Source organism: Podarcis gaigeae, assembly GCF_964106915.1.
Source record: "Podarcis gaigeae genome assembly, chromosome: 7".
In the NCBI taxonomy this organism is placed as follows: Eukaryota; Metazoa; Chordata; class Lepidosauria; order Squamata; family Lacertidae; genus Podarcis; species Podarcis gaigeae.
The window spans coordinates 42,329,619-42,350,323 of record NC_139683.1 but is presented as its reverse complement, the minus strand read 5'-3'; the positions used below and the strand labels follow the sequence as shown (position 1 = coordinate 42,350,323).

General features: G+C 39.9%; 1 protein-coding gene across 4 annotated transcripts in view; it reads right to left on the bottom strand.

The window, feature by feature from the left end:
* The window catches only part of TRAPPC8 (trafficking protein particle complex subunit 8), a 56,237-nt gene extending 43,040 nt beyond the window's left edge, over positions 1–13,197 (bottom strand). The window contains exons 1-3 of one of the 4 annotated variants that reach the window (XM_083747529.1): positions 12,760–13,197; positions 9,322–9,516; positions 4,805–4,888 (exon numbers count right to left, since the gene is read on the bottom strand). In XM_083747529.1, coding sequence (XP_083603655.1) covers positions 4,805–4,888; positions 9,322–9,516; positions 12,760–12,916 — 436 coding nt within the window. In that variant the 5' untranslated portion in view covers positions 12,917–13,197. The remainder of the gene's footprint in view (positions 1–4,804; positions 4,889–9,321; positions 9,517–12,759) is intronic. The other 3 variants (XM_083747528.1, XM_083747531.1, XM_083747530.1) reach the window with 3 other exon arrangements.
* Positions 13,198–20,705: the final 7,508 nt, after the last annotated feature.

The window sequence follows — 20,705 nt, the reverse complement described above, 5'->3', positions numbered from 1 at the left end:
TAAGTATAGGTCTGGCAGGGTGACGACTGGTCATGTACATTCAATGTTACTAAAATCACATGTTCATCATAATGAAACTGGTTATAGGTATAGTATAATTCTAAATTTGAAAAACATAGAACAGGAATTTGTTTTGTTGTCATGGTTGTGGTTAAATGAGCACATTTCAGGATTTCCTACCACCACAAATATAGTAACCAAGACTACTATTCCCTTATAGTAAACCCACTGTATAAATTTCATCTTTTTTTCTTTTTTTTAGACTGTAAATGCATTGCTTTCTTACAAATACCATTCAAAGCTCACAGGCACCTCACATTCAAGTAAAGGCCCAATTCATTTGTTAAAGCATAAAATATTTTAATTCTGGAATGTAAACACCACTTTTGTACCATTCAGCATAACCATCATCACTTTTTATATCCAAGACACAAAATATCAGAAAAAGAAGTCCTCCTATGACTTTCAAAAGTAATATTGTTAATCACTAAAGCATCATACTGCTCCTCATTCGAGAAAAGGTATTGTAGCGGTTTCTAATCTCAGAATTTGAATATATTTTACTTACATATTTATATACCACTTAATCATCCATAACTTATAAGCAGTTTACGTAGAATAAAGAATGTCCATTAAAATATTGATCAAAGTAAGTTAAAAGCAATTTTTTTTCGTGTTTTTTTATTTGTTTTTCTGTTATATCTCATCGTCAACACATACTATGTTACAGTCATACATAAATAAAAATAAATAAATAAATAGCATGGATATAGGTCATAAACATATGATAGTAATAATAACATAGCTATATTTTTCCAAGATTCTTTAAATCACATATATTTTGAGTTAAACTACCCTTCCACTCTTTCCATGGTTTATTATCTACTATCCTTTTAACTGTGTTTTCTTACTCTACTAAATTATTTTCATTACCTTACACCGGGCATGCCCAAAGTCCATTTCAGGGGCCTAATCCAGCCCACCAGTCAGTTTAATCCGGCCCCTGTGGCAGTTCCTGGGGTAAAATCCTAAAAAAACCCTCATCAACAACTTCAATCCTAAAAAAAGCTCAACAAAAAAAAAGACCAACAACTTCAATCCTAAAAAAAAAAAAGAGGTTGGTCCCCTTCACTTCATCAAATCTGGCCCTCTTTGAAAAGTTTGGACACCACATTATAACATCTACTGTTGAGTATTTTTTTCAATCCGTCATGATTACTTTAATGTTATATTTTTCCATATAATCCCGATATACCGGTAATATCCAATCCTCTTTCAATCTCTTAGCATCTTTATTTCTTAATCTATCTGTCATACTGGCTGTTTCTAAATATTCTAACTTTTTGAGAGGTCATTTTTCTCTTGATGGTAGTGTATCTGTTTTCCATTTTTGTGGAAACAGAATTCAAGCAGCTGTAGTCACACACATCCATGGGGTAATTCGGGGGGGGGGGGGCTCTGGATTTTTGGGAAACATTCTTTTAAACATTTTCTTAAGTTCATTATACACTATTGTCCCAAAATTATTTTGATCTCCTCCACAATCACCATAAATGATAGAATGTACCAACTGTTTCTTGGCATTTCCAACATTTGTCACTTTTAGATCTAAATATTTTGGCTAGTCTGCTTGGCGTCAGATACCACCTGTGGATCATTTTTAAATAGATTTCTTTTAACACGTAACATGCAGTAAATTTTAAATTTATTTTCCACAATTGCTCCCATTGATTTAATTCAATGTTGTGATCCACATCTTGCGCCAACTGATCGTGGATGATTTAACTAATTCTTCTTTCATTTCCCACTCAAGTAATATTTTATACATTTTAGATAGATTAGATCTTGGATCTTAATATTTCTTTTTCAAATTGTGGTGGTTGTTCTGTGAATCCCACTTTTTTGTCTGCCTTAAATTTGGAGTTAATTTGACAATAATTTAGCGAATTCAACACATAAATTATTTAATCTCTTCTAATTTTTTTTCATTTTTAGTTCTCCTTCTGAGAAATCTAACGACTCATTGTAAGTACCCCACTTAACCCCCATGTTATTTTTTTTCCTTGTCTCTGCTTCTATCGGGGGTAATCACCTTGGTGTCTTGTTTTCCAATAAGGTTTTATATTTTTTCCCATACTCTAATTAAATTTTTCCTAATAACATGGTTAGAGAAACTTTTGGGTATTCCAGCTTTGCCGCACCAAATACATGCATGCCAACCATGTTTGACATCAGGTCCCTCTAAATCTAACAACTGTGTGTTTTGCAGCAGCACCCAATCTTTTATCCAACATAGGCAGGCCGCTTCAAAATACAACTCTGAGAGTGAGAAACCCCCTCTATCTTTTATATCGATAAGAATATTATATTTTATCCTGGGTTTCTTCCTCCTCCATATAAATTTAGACAGGTATTTTTGCCATTATTTTAGACAGTGTACATCTTTAAGTATTGAGATCATTTGGAACAGAAATAACATTTTTGGGAGGATATTCATTTTTATCACTGAGATTCTCACCATTAAAGATAAATGCATTCTGCCCCATATATCTAGGTCTTTTTCCATTTCTTTCGAAGTCTTCATATAATTGGCCTCGTAAATATTATGATTTGCCATTAACCACACTCCTAAATACTTCACTTTTTTCTCTATTTTCCAGCTGGTAATTCCCTCTAATTTCCTTTTAGGGCGATCATCCATGTTCTTAACTAACATTTTGGTTTTACCTTTTGTTCATTTTAAAGTCCACCAATTTTCCAAATTCATTTATCTCTTTTACTAACTCTACTACTCTTTCTAAGGGTTGTTCCAAAGTTAAGACTATACTGCCTACGAAAGTATTGTTTTAGAGTTTTGTCTGCCCATTCTTACTCCACTAATTTTATCATTGTTTCTTATATTTTGCAATAAAATTTCTAGGGTAAGAATACATAACAGCGGGGAGAGCGAACATCCCTGTCTTGATATTACTTTTTTCTGAAATTATATTATTTACTATAATATTTGCTCTTTGTTCCTTATATAAAGCATTGATACTTCTTAATAAAGCATCACCTGGTTCCATTTTTTTTAGTACTTATTTCATAAATACCCAGAAGATACTATCCAACACTTTTTTCTACATCAAGGAAGATCAGAGAGGCCTGTTCTTCATTATGCACCTCTAGGTAAGAAGTAAGCTAAAAGCAAGTTAACCTTGAAGTCTCATATTTGGTAGCTACTGGTTCTAACTGGGAGCTCTGGTTCGCAGTGTCCAAGTGGAACCAATTCCAGTGGACATGCATTTGGTGCCAAATTTAAAAGGTGCTAAATACAAGCCCAAGGGTGGCGTTGTGGTCTAAATCACTGGACCTAGGGCTTGCTGATCAGAAGGTCAGCGGTTCGAATCCTCACGACGGGGTGAACTCTCGTTGCTCGGTCCCAGCTCCTGCCAACCTAGCAGTTTGAAAGCATGCCAAAAACTGCAAGTAGATAAATAGGTACCGCTCCGGCGGGAAGGTAAATGGCATTTCTGTGCGCTGCTCTGGTTTCGCCAGAAGCGGCTTAGTCATTCTGGCCACATGACCCGGAAAAACTGTCTGCGGACAAACGTCAGCTCTCTCGGCCAGTAAAGCAAGATGAGAGCCACAACCCCAGAGTCATTTGCGACTGAACTTAACCATAAGGGGTCCTTTACCTTTACCTAAATACAAGCCCCACTTGTCAAGGAACAATTGGAAGCACAGTTTAAAGCTCCCAATTGTTCCTTTGCAGTTGCATCTTTACCTGGCCTAGCATAGAGAAAAATACCTCATAGGCCAAATTACGACCTCTGCTAAAGCGAGTTTCCCCACTGTGCATTATCCAATACATTTCCAAGATATGTCTCCCAAAGAGATTTCAACAAAGGGGAGAGAGAGAACTGAAGACCTAAGAGCAAGAAATATAAAAAAGAGAAAAATCCTCTGCACATTCTGGATCTAACCAAAGTCTAAAATGAACTCAAATTCCTAATGCCTGCTTCCTCCATCTGAGACATACTTAGAAAAGAGTGGAATTGCCAAACACATAATCAATTTAGGGAAGAGGAAACCAGCAGACTTCTCCCTTAGTTTCAGTACCAATGCTTCCTTCCATGCAAGTCCCTTTTTGCAGCCTGAGTGGTTTGACAAGGAAGAAAATAGTAACCACTGATGTCTCGAGCACTGTCAATTAAGTTTCTGATTATCACACAATCACATTCAAGATTAATAATAACAGCCTTGTTAACAATGAAAAGAACTAACTTTTCCCAGGAATAATATGCTGGGCAAATGCAATATATCACAAACAAGAATACTGTCGTTGTGAAAGACATCCAAATTCCATGCAACAAATGAGCAACTATACATTTGTTAAGCTATAAACTACAAGACCCTAAAACAAAATATGATTAACAACAACAACCCAGGTAAGAAAAATATGGTGGGTAGTGAACAGCAGCTTACAACTCATCTGAACACTACTATTATTTCCAACTATCACAAAAAAGTTATTGTTTAAAAAAGGAAAAGGAAGCAAGCATTTCTGGAAAGTTAAGCAATATAAAATTCAGCATGCTCAATCAAGTCAATAATGATTTTCTCTGCATTTTGATCTATGGAAGAATCACAATTGGATTTAAAAGAAAAGATAAGATCTCAGCAACCATCACCAATATTTATTTCTAGGAATAAAATCTATTCTAAGAAAAGTGTAGTAGGGTGGTAAGAAAAGATGGATGGGTTGCATAACAAAGGAATAGAAAGGACTATTTAGGAAACCCACACCAGCCACACAAAATACCTGAATAAAACGTGGATGTGTTCAGTCCCATCAGTGTGTCTTTCCAACTACTGTACCAAGGAACACTAGCTTTAACTGAGAGATCTGACAGAGAAAACATGGAAGTATTAAACTAAGCAGGTAGTTTGTATACATTTCATCTTCGTTCAGGTTTAGGAAGCCTCCTTTATATGCATGTGAAAATCTACTGGATACATGTAAACCCTTAAGCTTGCACTGACATCTCTGGACATAGGACACTTTCAGAACCAAACATGAAAAATATAAAACCAAGAGCAATTTGTCTGGAGCGAACTGCATCATGCTCATTCTCTTCAGAATTTGAATATTTTAAAGCTCCTGAGAAAGCAGGTGTATTTGACAGAATTTATTCAGTAACACTGAATATTTTAAGCATTTGTTATAGGGTAACTGTGTCTTACTAAGAACATAACTAGGTTTAAACATATGGGATATTTACAATATCAATCTACAACAGTTGCTTACTGAAAAAAATACCCAAGTAGCATTTTTATTTTGGGGCTTATTACAAAAAAGACTTATGCTCATTGAAATATTCACACATCCCTAAGTCTTCATCTTCTTCTTTAAATGCAGATATTGTTCAAAAGAGAAAATGGCATTTCATGGGGGTGGGGGGAGCAGGGAAAATCAGCCAGACAGAGAACATCACTTCGAACACACTTTTAAGGCAATCTCAGCACAATCACAAAAAAAAACCTACCTAAACAATATTAACAATCTACATTAACTATATTTTTCTCCATTCAACAGGTATCATCAGTCATGGGAACACACACATACACTCATCACAAGCGTGGCAACTCTAAAACTATACTTAATGATATGATAAAGTTGATAATCTTTCCTTGGACTTTGTTACTTTAACTCATGTGCAATTTTATAGTTTTGTTTTGCATCTTTTAATTTTTGTCTGCTGCTACTATTGTTCTGTTTTTTATACATTATAAAATGAAATAATATTTTTTTAAAAAATTAACTGGAATACAGAAAATAATGTACTTGCAAAACCGAGACATACACCTAAGACAGACAACTGATTACCCAACTAACTATAACAAGAGACAAAAGTTTTTCAGGAACAAATAATGAAACTTCTCACATGGTCAGTAGTCATGCCTTTTGACATGTCTGAAGCATTTCCATTGGCCATGCACTTTTAAATATATTTAATACTCAGAGAGTAGGATACTTCAGACATGTCAAAGGGCATATACAATGTTTTGGGGGTTTTTTTAAGTGTTTAAAATACTGGGTGTATTTTAAAATATACTATTCAAAAAGTCTGTTCACACCAGCTTTTCCCCCCTGAGAAATATCTCAGGAACACGAGTTGTAGTTCACACCATATCCTCTAAGTGGAGAGTGACATATTAGTGCTCCAGTTCTGGGTTTTACTGGAGTCCTACTTTCAATAAAAGATCCTTTCTCTTCCTCTGTTGGGGTCTCTCCGTGATCTGTTCTTAGCCCCCTGCTATTCATTCTCAAGCTCAAGGCCAAATTCCATCATGACAGGCCTTCCAGAAGCTGCAAGCCACTGGTGGGTCCAAAGCCAAAGAACAACAAACTGTTACAATAGGCTATATTCCAGCCAAACAAAATCAGAGGTTTCACACACACACAAACACACATGCATCTCTTCATTTGGCAAGCAAGAGACCTGATCACAGTTGTAGAACACATTCCAGCCGGGCAAAAACACTCAAAGAAAATGAGCAGCAGGGCTGGGGTGAGGGTATCCAGCATAAGCAAAATCCTGATGACCAGAAAGGAGCCTGGCCAAAGTTTCCAATGCTGGCTCTACATAGTCCTTTGGTAATCTCATCAATTTCTATGGCTATCAGTCCTGTTTATATGCAGAGGACACCCAAACTCTCTCTCCTATTCACAAACTGTCCCTCCCCACTCTAATCCCATATCTCCAACTGCCTCTTTGATATTTCTAATTGAATGCTTTGCTATAGCCTCAAACTTTTTATGTTTAAAGACCAAACCTCCCATTTCCCCCAAAGCCCTACTTCTTCTAGCCCTTCCTTTCTCACTGGCATTATTACCATCCAGACACATTTTGATGCCTAGATCATCTTTGTTCCTCATATTCAAAGCATAGCTTTCCCCCTTGCAACACTGAAAAACTATAACCCTTTCCTTCTGCAAAAACAAAGTAGACTAGTCCTGACCTGGTTTGCTGCAATCTCTAGATTGCCTCTCAGTCTCATCACATCTATCTAGTACTGTGCTGCCTAGGTCATTTGCTCCAATCATGATAAAGGTGGTATATAAATTTAATAAATAAACAGATAAATAGATAAAACACTTCTTAAATCCTATGTCAGTTACCTCTCCGCTCTAGATCCAGTACAAGTTCCTTGTCCTTTTTTTCATGGCCTTGCCCACCCTCACACCCCATTACATCTTCCTTTTTATATCCCAACAGCTCTACCCATGATCTTCCCTTCTAAAGCTCCACCATTTTCTACCACCTGAAGATCTCCTGCAGCCTCAGAACATGTTGCTCTTTCTCTCTCATGCTACTCCATGTGCTTCAACAGCCTCCAAGAACATCTGTATGATGTTACATCTCCTTTCCTTCAAATTACACCTTTTCCATGAAGACTTTGGCATAAAGTGTTGGTAGATAAAGTGATAAAACACTTGCTTACACTTTCACATTTTCGATTGTAACTAACCTGATGCACTAGCACAAGCCAGTGAAAGGACTTCCACTAACACAATGGGGTTTCCCACCCTCAAAAAACCTGCTCTGAAGGGTTGTGAAAACCCCCAGAATAGCACATGAGAGGAGAGGAAATATAGTTCCATATGCAAGTAGAAATGTTTCCGCTGACAGAACAATTGTATTACAGTGGCACTGAATTCCATTCAAAGTTTCTTGGGTAGACTTGTCCTCATATACTCTGAAAGGTCATGCACACTGTTTACACAATATAAATAAACAAAGAAATAACAAAAAATTTCTCTGTTTCATTTGCTGCTTATACATACAGTATGATTACATAAAGACATGGGGTAATCTAGAAAAGTGATGCATGTACAGGTGATTTTCAAGCAGAAAGGTTCAGGTAATAAAATAATTTCCATGGAGCTTAATTTCTAGCTAGGTGTTTCTAGAATTACAGCCTTAAAGACAGCCTTTGCAGGATTTTTGTCTTCAACTACCAAAATACTGACCATGCAAAAACAAAACAAAAAAACTCAATTATTTTACTTAATCAGCAGTCAAGTGAATACACAGAACTTGAGTCATCTAAAGCAACTTACACACATTAACTGAATTTCAACATAGCACAAACAAAGAATGAGGATGTGTTGTATATGGACAGCCACAGACAGAGAGCTACAGCAATACAAGCATAATAAAAATGATAGGATGTATTTTAATTTGTACAGATTTCACTCCACACAAAAAGGAACAACTATGATCTGCTTTCACTTACATGTTACAAATAGTATGAATAGGGAGGTTGCATTTCTAGAAATATGTTTATATTTTAGTTTTTTGAAACTTCACTTACCTCGCCTCCCTTAATCCAAACACTATATAATGTTGTTTTTTAGAAAACAATTTTTACTCCCATTAAGCAAAAAGCAGAGAACTTTTAGTTAATGGGAGTAAGAACTAATGGCCAACATCCAATGGTAACCATCCACCAGGCAAACAAACTTCCACTCAAACAACAGGACTTTCCCTTCCTCTCCTTCCCCACACCTGTTCCAGAATCCCCTCCCAAAAAATGTGCTCCAGCCTATTTTGGTGGAAAGGGAAACACTGGGAGCTGCAAGGAGAAGGGGAAATCCCATTACAAGAGTAGACATCCACTTGCCCAACTTTTCTACGGAAAAGTAGTACAGGTTTCAACACTTTTTACATAAGTAATTATATCTAAGGGCAGAATTGTATGTTACCCTAGAGTTCTCACCCCTTTCTTAACATACAGTAAAAAATTGTGGCCTGACATAAATGCATTCTGCACTTCCTGGACACTGTCAGTGATGTGGACTGAGGAATCTCATTACATAATATCACATAGGTATGCAGAAAGCTTATGCTGTCTTTTGGAGGGAGGGGCAGAAATCAGGCAAGTTGCTCCTTTCATATCTAAAATTGAAAATAAGCAGCAATGGAGAATGGGAATCAAAGTAGGAGCATTTCTAACACTGTCTGATGCTTTTAAGAAACCCAAACTCCAACAGTATATATGGAATTTTATCAACATGGCAATAGGCAACAAAACTGAAGAATTCCCACATTTCCTGCATATGCAGTATTGTATTGTATTTTTATCCTGAACAATTCTCAAACTGCCTATGTGTGCAGAACAGTACCTGTTATATTATATTGTATTTTTCTGTAGTAACTAATTACTGTGCAATATCAAGTTTTCAAAGCTGCAAGCTGTATGTCTCTCACTGGGAAAATATAAAACAAAACAAAATATAAAATCATTAACACATTTCAATGTCTTGTTACATACCACTAATGTTGAGATCATAATCTCCCGCAGTAATCACATTAGCTACTAATCCTTCAGCAGGCTGACTAACAGTCACAACATCATTCAGAAGCTTCCGAATGGCTCCTTGTTGAGGTGGCTGTGTAATAATGTTGTTGACAGCAATTTTCAAGTTTTTGATTATGTGAAGTTGGTTGTTGGGATCTCTCATGTGCACTAAAGTAAGAAAATAGCTGTGTTAGACTAGTCTGCTTTGAAGCAATGCTCAATACACGACATTTCTGTAAAAAAAAATCAAAACATATAGTATCTTCAAAATTTTTGAAAAGGCAAGCAAGATCTCCTCACACAAAATATTCAAAATGAGAATATTCCTTTAGACAGCAGTCTCTCTAAGAAGTAACTCCCACTGGAGTTAGTAGGGTGCACTTTTGATTAAACATGCATGGGATTATACTATTTTACATTATTGAAAGTGCTAGAAGCATTCAACATGGAACCAAGGACAGGATATTCAGATGTGGGGGGGGGGGGGGGGACTTCACAAAGAAACATAACTTCAGTTGTTGCTGTCAGCACAACATTCCCTCTGAAGTGTCCAAGTCATTTTTAAAAGTCATTTATGTTTTCAATAGTAGAAATTTCTGTCAGTGATGTCAAGCACTGGAAAATTTTCTAGTGCTTCTTTTTTGTAGAAAATTTTCTGTTTGAAAAGCTCATTAGTAACAATGAGTTGATGCCAATTGCAAATACTATTTTAGGCATTCCCATTACAATAAACCTATGCTTTATAGGGATAACCAAACAGGCAAAATATCTGTAATAAACATCCTTCTCCTATTAAAAAAATCCTATATCCCTAGCCCTATCTACAACATGCCCTTCTGTTTTGATAAAGTTGATGCAGGAAACTATTATGAGTATATATTATTTTGCAGTACATATTGTATATGTTATAATAATGGCTTGGATCCATATGAAGGTTGCAATGGCAGCAACATCTCATGATCAGAGTTCCACTAATAGGATGCTCTGTCAGTGGAAGAGGAAAATCATTTCTGCTGTTCTTCACTTCCACCTGAATCCCCTTGAAAATCTTCTCCAAAGAGTTGGAGGAGCCTTCAGGAACTGAAAGGGAAATGGGGTTCGTGGGGGGGGGGAAGGCCACAAACCTCTGCACTCCACTGGAAGCCTCCAATGAGTAACAACATAAGAGCCTGCTGGATCAGGCGAATGCCCATCTACTCCAGCATCCTGTTCTCACAGTGGCCAACCAGGTGTCTATGGGAAACCTGAAAGCAGGGAACTGAGTACAACAGCACTCTCCCCACTTGTGATTCCCAGCAACAGGCACACAGGCACATACTGCCTCCAACAGTGGAAGTAACCCAGCTCCCTCAACAAGCAAAAGGAACCCTTTGGTTGCGGTTTGGTGTGTGTGAGATCTACGCCATTATATTTCTCATTTTACAATCACTATATCTAAGCAGTTTTTACCTGTCCTGAACACCTTTGGATGAGTTATAAATCATAAGAAAAACTGGTATTCACATTCTTAGTTTGTAACTAAACTTGTCACTTTGATATCCTTCCATTTCTAGTCTCCTATCTGACACTTTTCCAAATTCACAGAAATTGCCCTCAACTTTGTATTCCTGTTCATTATGTTTCCAAACAAGCACATCTGTGAATTGCAGAAATTCTTGGGAGATCTCCAGCTGAAAAACTGCCTGCCTCTAATGCACATTTCCTAATTCCGGACACATTAAAACAAGGTGCAAATGAAAGGAGCAACTTAAAATACAGTTTGGTAGTGAGTATGCCAACACCCCTGTTTAACATACTACTTACTTACCAATTGTAATTACTTATTTTTTCCATCCATGAAGGTTTAGCACAGGTAAGAAACATAATTAAAGACTGCATCGATATAGTGATTATAAAATGAGAAATATAATGGTGTGGTACTCCTTCTGTTTGTGGAGGGAGCTGGAATATCTCCACTGTACTCATTCACAAAAGCTGGTATAAAATATAGTACTCAGAAATGCTGGCAGGAAGTGGCCATCACTTATCCTAGCAGAGTGGTTGAAGAATTTATGATTTCTTTGGGGCAGCAAAGTTGTCCACATATGTGTATATTCCAAACGAGCCTAGCATGTGCACAATTAGAATTCCAACAGCTTAATCCAAAATGTATGTGCATTTATTTGTTACATTCACATCCTATATTTCTTTCATGATAACAGCATACACTGAGCTCATTGATGGTCCCCCATCTAAGCACTGACCAGATCCAAGTTTGCTTAACTTCAACAAAGTTGCTGCTTTATGTGCCTTTAAGCAATGTCCTGCTTACTTGGAGTAATAAATTAGCAAAAAAGAACAATACAAAAGCAGTTCTTCTGAAAATTGTTATTTTTCATCAAGATCCATTTCATTACTATCTATAGAAGTCAGTTTACAGCAGCAGAAAATGTGCATATTTAATAAAAACACTGGTTGACCAACTAAAAATGTATTTAATGCTTTTAATGTTCAGATAGCATAATAAATACAAAGCAATAATGAATAAAACAAACCAAAACAAATTAACAATTACTTGATGTTTCTAACTGATTTTCATTTAGCAAAGGTGAGCATTTTGTTACATGTGTTTTCCTAGGTTGTAACAGCCAAGTTAAAGTAATTTATTCCTTTTTCAAACATCACCTATGTGTAATAGACTTGTTTGTTTGAGAAACATATGAAATATCCCTATTGGTACAAAATTATATAATCATTTTGGCAAATCAGCCTAAGTCTCATAGGGAGCAGTCTCCAGTACATATAACTGAGGCTACAACTGACACATCCATTGTTAATAACCACTCGCATGGCTCATATCAACAGGGTTTAATTTGAGCCAGCACTTGTAGGGCATTCTGTGTCATCTTTTACCTCTGAAGTGTGGAAACTCGGTAAAGGACACCACTTTCACAAAATACAATCAAAACTATTGACGATCAGCAGAGCGTCATTCTGCCCACGAGGGTCCTAATGACTTTAACGCTGGTGTCCCTGTCGCTGCAAAGGCCCCTGGACATTACACTTCAGAGACATTTGCCCCGCTGGAGTGAAAGCATAAGCCGGATCCAATGCTCCCCCCTTCAGAGTAAACAAGATGCCATCACCCACGTGAACAAGTACACTCCTGGCTTTCGCAGAAGGGAGAATTTGGCAAGCGATCTGGATGGGAAGCAGCTGCCTGAAGTCGGAACTTCAGCAAAGGGGGAAGTCAACACAGTGAAAGGGGCTCCTGCCTCGGAGGGCTCTGGAGATGTACATACTGCCCCCGCCCAGCTGTCTCGCAGCACCCACACCCGGAAGGGACGGGGCGCTGGCAGGGGTGCTCCGGCGGCGGCTCTCCCCTCCCACCATGTAAACAACCCAGTTCCGCTCCCGCCAGGTGACACCGACCTTCCGAAGTGAGGCGACAGAAAGGCTTTATGAGCTCGCAGAAGCCCAGGTTGTTTTTGCGGGTGACCTTCTCCGCCTCCTCGCTGCACAGCGCGGCCACCAACGGCACGAACGAGTCCTGGAGGAACTCCTGCGCCGACTGCACTCGCTGGGCCATCGCTCCGGCCGACTGACAGGGCGGCCCGCCGCGCCGAGCCCAAGCCAAGGGCCGGCCCCCTCCGGCCGGCTTAGCCCGCTCCTTTCCTCCTGGAGACGCTTCCCGCCTCGAGCGCTGAGGCCGAATCCCCGCCGCAGACGAGCGCAGAGTTGGGCTGCCCGCGCTGACACCCGCCGCCCCGCCAAGCCCCTCAGTGACCGCCCAGACCCGCCATATTGAATCCGGAGAGCCCAGACAACCGGGTCAGCCTGCTCCCGGCAGTCTTTGCGGCTAGTCACGTGACAGCGGAGGGAGAGGGAAGAGGCGAGGCTCCTGGAGTCGGAATCAAGGAGGCGACCGGGGGTGGCAGGGCAGGGAGACAAGTACGCATGCGCAGTGTGCATTTCGCTGAGCTTTTGGGAAAGGCAGGAGGGTTGTGCAGAATCAATGAGCGGAAAAACAATCCGGGGAAAGGATCTGGGCGTGCAGGCTGATTTTCCTACCAGGGCTGCGCCTGCAAGGATAAGACACAGCCCAGGCGCTTTCCTTCCGCTTGTGCTCATGCCTATATGAGTTCAGTTTCCATTTACAGGGATTCCGGGAGATTTTTCTGCGTTGTGGCCAGTTGGTTCTCTGCAGAGTGTAACCAATCATAAAACATTACTCTGAGTAGGTCCCTCCCAAAAATGTCTCAGGCGGAGAACCTGAGCACGTTTTTAAAAACTAGCATTTTGCTGGGCACCAGATGATGCAATTCTCTGATTTCCAGTCCCTGGGAATCACAAGGGTGGAGAGTCCTGTTGCATTCAGGTCCTGCTTCTGGATTTCCATAGGCAACTGGTTGAATGGGATGCCGGACTAGATGGACCAGTCGCCTAATCCATCAGGCTTTTATGATCCTAATCTAGCTCTCTTGATTGGCAGCAGGGATGCCAACTTGAATAAAACATTGAGGGGGGCAGGTAAGCCCTGCTCTGCATAATCGATCACAAGAGTTGGTACATGCACACCATTTGAGTGGCAATGCCCATCAACTGGGGGGGGGGGTGTCCAGCACCCTCAAAAAAAATTGGGGAGGGGGAAGGGATCTCAGGCCCAAGGAGTTGACTCCTATGATTGGTAGTACTCGACATTCAGGACAAGGGAATTAGCATATCAGATCACCCACCCTGAACGAAGATAATAGGGCTGAGCTATGGCCATCCTATCAGCAAATCAGAATCACGTGTTCTGTTCTGGTTTTGAGCCTGTGCAGTGTTGTCTTCTCTCTGAGTTTATCAACAGCAAGTTCTGAAAGCCAGACCAGAGTGTCCTGAGCAGCCTTTGCTCTACTGTTGGATTGGATTATGTTTCAGGGGGGACACCAGGGGAGGCACCTTGGTGCACTGTATGAGTCTGGCTTATTTACTAACTAATCTATTTTTTTTTGTGAGGCAGGGAAATGGAGGAAGAGAATAATGGAGGACCAACCTGCCTTTGCCAATGTTTCCTCGCATTGAGCAGAGGGGTGGACAGTTTCAGAAAGGATGTGTCTGCTCTGCTCCTCATTGGTAGCCCATGTGCAACCTTGAAAGGGCATCCTGCCACTGTGAAGGATCAGGGGCTTCCAAATGTCCCTGCTCACCTGCCTGCTCCACACATCCCTTGAATACTTTTGGCTGGCTGGAATGCATCGTTGAATTGTGATAACAGATCTTGAGTTTTGCATGGCTGGAATGTATCCTACTATACAAAAGTACAATCATTTCCCATTAATCCATCTACCTTTGCCTCCCGCCCCACCCACAACTGGCATGCAGGTCCTGCAGGAGGGAATGCAGTTTTAATGCTGAAAAAAAAATTCCCCATCCCAGGTGTAGAATCAGGAAAGGGGTAATATAAAAAGACACATCCCATAGCTCCTCCATGATACCTGTGATATTCCACATGTGAAACCTCATAGGTCTTTAGCTGGGGCCTAGGGAAGGGTGTTTCAAGTCCACAAAAATGTAAGCTCTTGCTTCAAAATATTGTATGCATAGTGTTCATAACATTAAAAGAATAGGTGCTAGAGGTGATTTTGGCCTTTTATTCTGAAATGGAAATGGGATGTGATGAAGCTACGCAAACAGTTTATTTACATATCTTAGTTCATTTAGATTTGACACTTTTCAAATATATTCTCTTTTAAAGTGAATTGAATTAAGGATGGGGACAAAGCCTTGAAGCAATGCAAATACCTGGTGACTGGGGCTTCAAACAATCAGATGTGACTCTTAGGATGCAATTTTGTAATCCAGATTTATAAAGATTAGTATGGTCTGGATTTCTTTCCTTTGCAAATAGTATTTTTGTCATGTGTTCCCAAAGTAATTTTACTTTAGCTACTGAAGTCACAGGACACTCTTTCTTTACAGTCAACAAGGTAAAAGTTAAAGATTACACCTGCATTCCAGGAAATTTGGCAGGAACTTGCTCTGTGGCAACATATGTTGACTTCAGGTTCTAGGCTTAAAGAAGCAAATTGCTACAACATCCTTTGTACACTTTGCTTCCTGAGTAGAACCTTGTCCTATATTTTCTGCAGGATTATATATTTGTTTTTAAGAAGGTAAAGAATCAGGTAAGGAAACTTACTAAAACTGAGTTTCAAATTAAAAACAAAACTAATTGCAGAAACACCAACACCTTGCTTTTATTTGAGGGTGGGACAATTTGCATGTTTGTTTTGCAACTGCAAGAAAATGGTCCTAGGAAATCCCCATGTGTATTATTAGCCATTTGTGTTGTCATGGGGAGCTGGGAACAAGACAGAGTGGCACATCTGAATGTCCTGTATCAGTTTTGTCACCAATTGTTATTTGAATCTTTGTTGATATGCAGATTACCATGTTACTTCTAAAAATTATCTGACTGAAATGCTAGTTGGAAGTTTTAGTAGACATGGGAGAAGAAATAGGAAGTTTTAAAAAGCTGAAGTTCTGTTTGAAATAAGAATAATGGTGTGGAAAAGCCACCACAAATCAATTTATTTTGGTAGCTTATTTACAGCAACCCACTTACAGGATCACCTCAAAAAGTCATTCCATAAGATACAGTCATTCTATCAGAATGGTTTATAGATCTGAATTTCCACATACTCATGTTATAAGAATTTTAAGGTCTTACATATACTGTATATACAATAATGTTCATAAATGTACCAAGCAAACACATACAAATATGTAAAGCACATGTCTGAAACCCACAGAAAAGTCCTGAAACCATTTTGTCTTTCCCAAAATGACCTCAAATATTTCTCTGCAAGGTTGAAGGAAATGGGGGGGGGGGAACCTCCCCATTGTCTCTGTGCTCATAAATCCTGCCTTAAGGGCACATTTAAGGTGTGAACAGGGTGAGTCTGTGACCTGGATTCCGGAATGAAGTAGTTATAATAACAAAAGAGTGGCCAAAACCCAGATACTGTATAATGCAATCAGGTAACCTGCCCCACAGGAGATAATACACTCAGGATTCTATTTTTAACTGCCACTTTGAGGTATGTATGATTCATTGGGGGAGGTGCTCCTGGGCTACACCCCTTCTGTGATGTACGGTATGTATGATGTTTCTAGGGGTGGTCTGGAGTTTGATGGTGGGCAATTTCAAAAGTCTATATGAGGGCAGGCACACCTTTCTTCTGGGTTCCTCCTCTTTCCTGCTTGTGGTGAGTGAGCACCCTGTTGCAACAGTTTAATAAAGATCAGGCTTAATAGCTGCTTCGCTTCTCAACATCCTCTGGTTGGCCTCTGTTATTTCTCCTACTGATAGAGAACCTACAATAGGACTCTATATGGGTTCTTGGGTACCCCATAAGGGGAAAAGATCAGTTTTTTCTCATAACACTCATTATTTCAGGGGTGGGAACCTGGGGGCTTCCAGGTGCCACTGGCTTAGAATTTCCACAATCCTTGACTGAGGCTGAGAGTTGGAGTCCAACTACATCTGAAGGGCCACAGATTCACCAGCACTGCATTATTTGATTTCAATAAAATCCCACAAAAGATTCAGTAAAATAAATTCTGGTTTTACATTCTGCAATGTCATTCATTTTGCTGTCATCTTTTTATTTATTATTTATGAGCATGTTAGTCACAATATAAAGCCCATCTGTATGGCAGCCATTAATATTTACCAAACCTCTCCTCAGAAACTCCTGCACTCCCATCTGCATGCCCAACATCTTGGGTGCTCTGACCTTTTCTCACAATGTTTGCACTGCATCTCCTGCTACATGTTACGCACTAAATCATGATGTGCAAAGGGAGGAAAGGTGAAAAAAGAGGCAGAAGGAGTAATTTCCAAATGTGCACATCTCTGTCAGAGGGAGGAATTGTGGGTAGAGTACTAAATGCGTTTCAGATGGGACATATTTGTTCAGTGCAACACCAAAAGCAGGATGGCTGAAATGCATTGGCGGCCCATATTTCTGCATGGCCATCAGATGATAAACTGCAGGAGAGAGAGGCTCTAAAACACTTTAAGTGAATTCTGCCTTGTATATGAGTCAACTGTGTATCCCTGTGACATCAGAAGTCTTTACGCAGGCCCAAGATGCCATTTGCTCAACTGCACTTGCACAACTGATGGCCTTGCAAGCCTTTGTTCTTACGGCTGGATCCGTCTGGGGCAACAGGAAAAGGTTTTGAGTCATGGAGCAAGAATTAAATAGTAAAGGTAAATGTAAAGGGGCCACTGACCATTAGGTCCAGTCATGACCGACTCTGGGGTTGCGGCGCTCATGTGGCCAGCATGACTAAGCTGCTTCTGGCGAACCAGAGCAGCACACAGAAATGCCATTTACCTTCCCGCTGGAGCGGTACCTATTTATCTACTTGCACTTTGACTTGCTTTCGAACTTCTAGGTTGGCACTTTTTAAATATAATTTCAGAATTCACACTGGCTTTTATAGTCTTCATATTTATGTGTATAAACATTAGGTGTGGAGGGGGGAAATATCTTGTAACTTTAGGGTAAGAATTTTATATGCTACAGAGGTCAATATAAAGATATAGAATCGATAGATTGCAGTGTGATCATCCCATATAATCTAGGTGCAGGGAACCTGTGGCTCTCCAAATATTTGCTGGTCTACAACTCCCATCAGCCCCAACTAGCATGGTCAATGGCTAGGGATGGTGGGAATTGTAATTAAGCAACATCTGATAGGCTGCAGGTTACCCATCCCTGCCATAACATGTCAAACAACCAAAGGCAAAGCTGCAGTCCTATGCACACTCACCCAGAGCTAAGTCCAACTAAACTCATTGAGACTTACTTTTGAGTAGACATGCTTAGGATTGCTGTGTAGGCTAGTGGGACTTCTGAGTAAACCTGCCTAAGTTAGGACTATGAGTGAAAAAGGTTTTTTTAAAAAACCCACACAAATATTTTATTTCTAAAGTACATATATATTTGCAAAATATTAATTGAACATCTTGAAATCTATTGCTATGAGCACACCAAACCTGAAGTAGTAAGAAACTTCAGGAGTGGCAGCACATAAATCAGGTTTGGTTTCCTTCGAAGGAAGGTCACCGGAGACCCTGGTGTCTTTGTAATAAGGTTTTAGTTACACAAATATACAGGCTGAGCATAAGGTTGAAGGGCTTGAAGCAGTGGTTCTCAAACTATTTTCTCTGGGCCACACTTTCAGAATAAAAATTTGCTCACACCACACCAATTTTTTTATTGATAAGAAATACGTCAGAAAACACAACTAGGATGTCCTCAGTATCACTTGACACTCTTGTTGTCATTTTGAAAATATATCCATATTCTGCAAATAATAATTATTTTTATTATACTATACTATACCATACTAAGCTGAAATGTTTAAATGTTTACAGTGGTACCTCCGGTTACGAACGGGATCCATTCCGGAGGCCTGGCCGTATCCTGAAATTTTCGTAGCCGGAGGATCACTTCTGCACACACATGCGGCGCCGCAGAGCACTTCAGCACATGTGCGAAGCACGCAGAGCGCTTCTGTGCACACGCGAGCAGCAAACCCACTTCTGGGTTTGCCACAACCATAATCCAAAGATTCTGTAACCTGGAGGTTACGCAACACAAGGTACAACTGTATTTTAATGCCCTTGACTCTTCCCGCCACACTTGTGATCCTCTCCTGCTACACCCAGTGTGGCGCACCTTTGAGAACCACAGACTTAAAGCAGTAACACTCCCAACAGAGGTTGCTGTTCCCTTTGGCTTCCAGGGGGCTTCTCAATGTCATAGCTTGGGTTTCTGCACAGAGAGCAAGTCAAGCCTCTGTGTCTACCCAGCTCCAGAGGAGACTAGCCCAAACTAGCCCCCCACCCCCAGCCTATTGTTCTTCTAATGCTACAATGATGTAGCCTCCAGCTAGGTAAGCAAGGAAGGCCTTCCCAAAACATGCACACACAAACAGGGAGGGCCAACTCTTTAGTCATGTAAAAAGATATAAAAAAGACTTATCTAGGCCTATTACCATAACAAAGAGACTGGTTTGTCCAGTTCAGTAGTTCCTTCCATTACAGAATCCCATGAAATAAAACCATAGGCTTGTAGAGGGTCGAAAGATGGCCACCAAAACAACCCCCGTCAATCCTATAACAGTATCCATATTTGCTAGGCTCCAAGCGATACTGAACACAGTTCGGAAATGTTAAAATACTCAGAATTACTAGCTAATGAATGAAACAGAACATATACTCATAGGAAGTTGCCTTATACTGCTGAGTAGAACCATTAGTCCATCTTACTCTCTCACTGTTGTCTACACTGGCTGGCAGCAGCCCAACTTTGAGATGCCAAGGATTGAAGTTAATTGGTTCTTGTGTTACAAGATTCATCCTAAGATTTCCTACTCAGTTTTAAGAAGAATGAATGTAATCCACAAAGTGATCATATATACTCAGACTGTAAGAGTTTGTATTCTGATTAGCACTTTGCTGGTGGTCACTGTTATTACTGCTGAAAGTGGTGCTGTCATCATCCCATATAGTTGTCTAATTACTGTATTCTTATGTACCTTGAGACTGTGAAAACAAAAAAAAATTCCTTCCAGTAGCACCTTAAAGACCAACTAATTGGTCTTTAAGGTGCTACTGGAAGGAATTTTTTTTGTTTTGACTATGGCAGACCAACACGGCTACCTATCTGTAACTTGAGACTGTGGTTTAGGCACCGTGATTAATACATTAACTGGAAGAAGAAGAAGCCAAAACAGCTTAATCCACACACAAGATGGTAGTATGGTTTAGAAAGCCAAGGTTTCCAGAACTACAAAAAATCTTTAGAAAAAGAATATAAATGAGAAGGAACTCCGAAAACAGCTGAATGAGTACTGTTCAGTGGTCACGGACCATTGAAGAGAGAGCGGTAAAATAGAATGGACTATCCTGGCAATGGCATGGTTGGTTGTAACAAATCCCGAACAGAAGTACTCCTGACCTCAACACTTTGTTGTAAGTCCCACAGGTATACTAATAGCAAACTCAAATGGTGGCTTGTGATGGCTGTAAGATGATGGCAATAAGAGGCTACTGAAAAACAAGAGGGAAGTACAGTATCAGCATGCTAGAGGGAACCCCAAAGCTAGCAGAAGTAGAAACAATCATTAAGCAGGTATGGGGGCATACAGTCCATAACAGTCCAGTGTGAACTGAGCATATGGACAAGGTACCCTGAAACTATCCAATGAAGGTGCAACAGATCAGGCATGTCCAAAGTCCATTTTGGGGGCCTAATCTGGCCTCTTGGCCGGTTTAATCAGGCCCCTGTGGCAGTCTATTTCTTGGGGTCAAA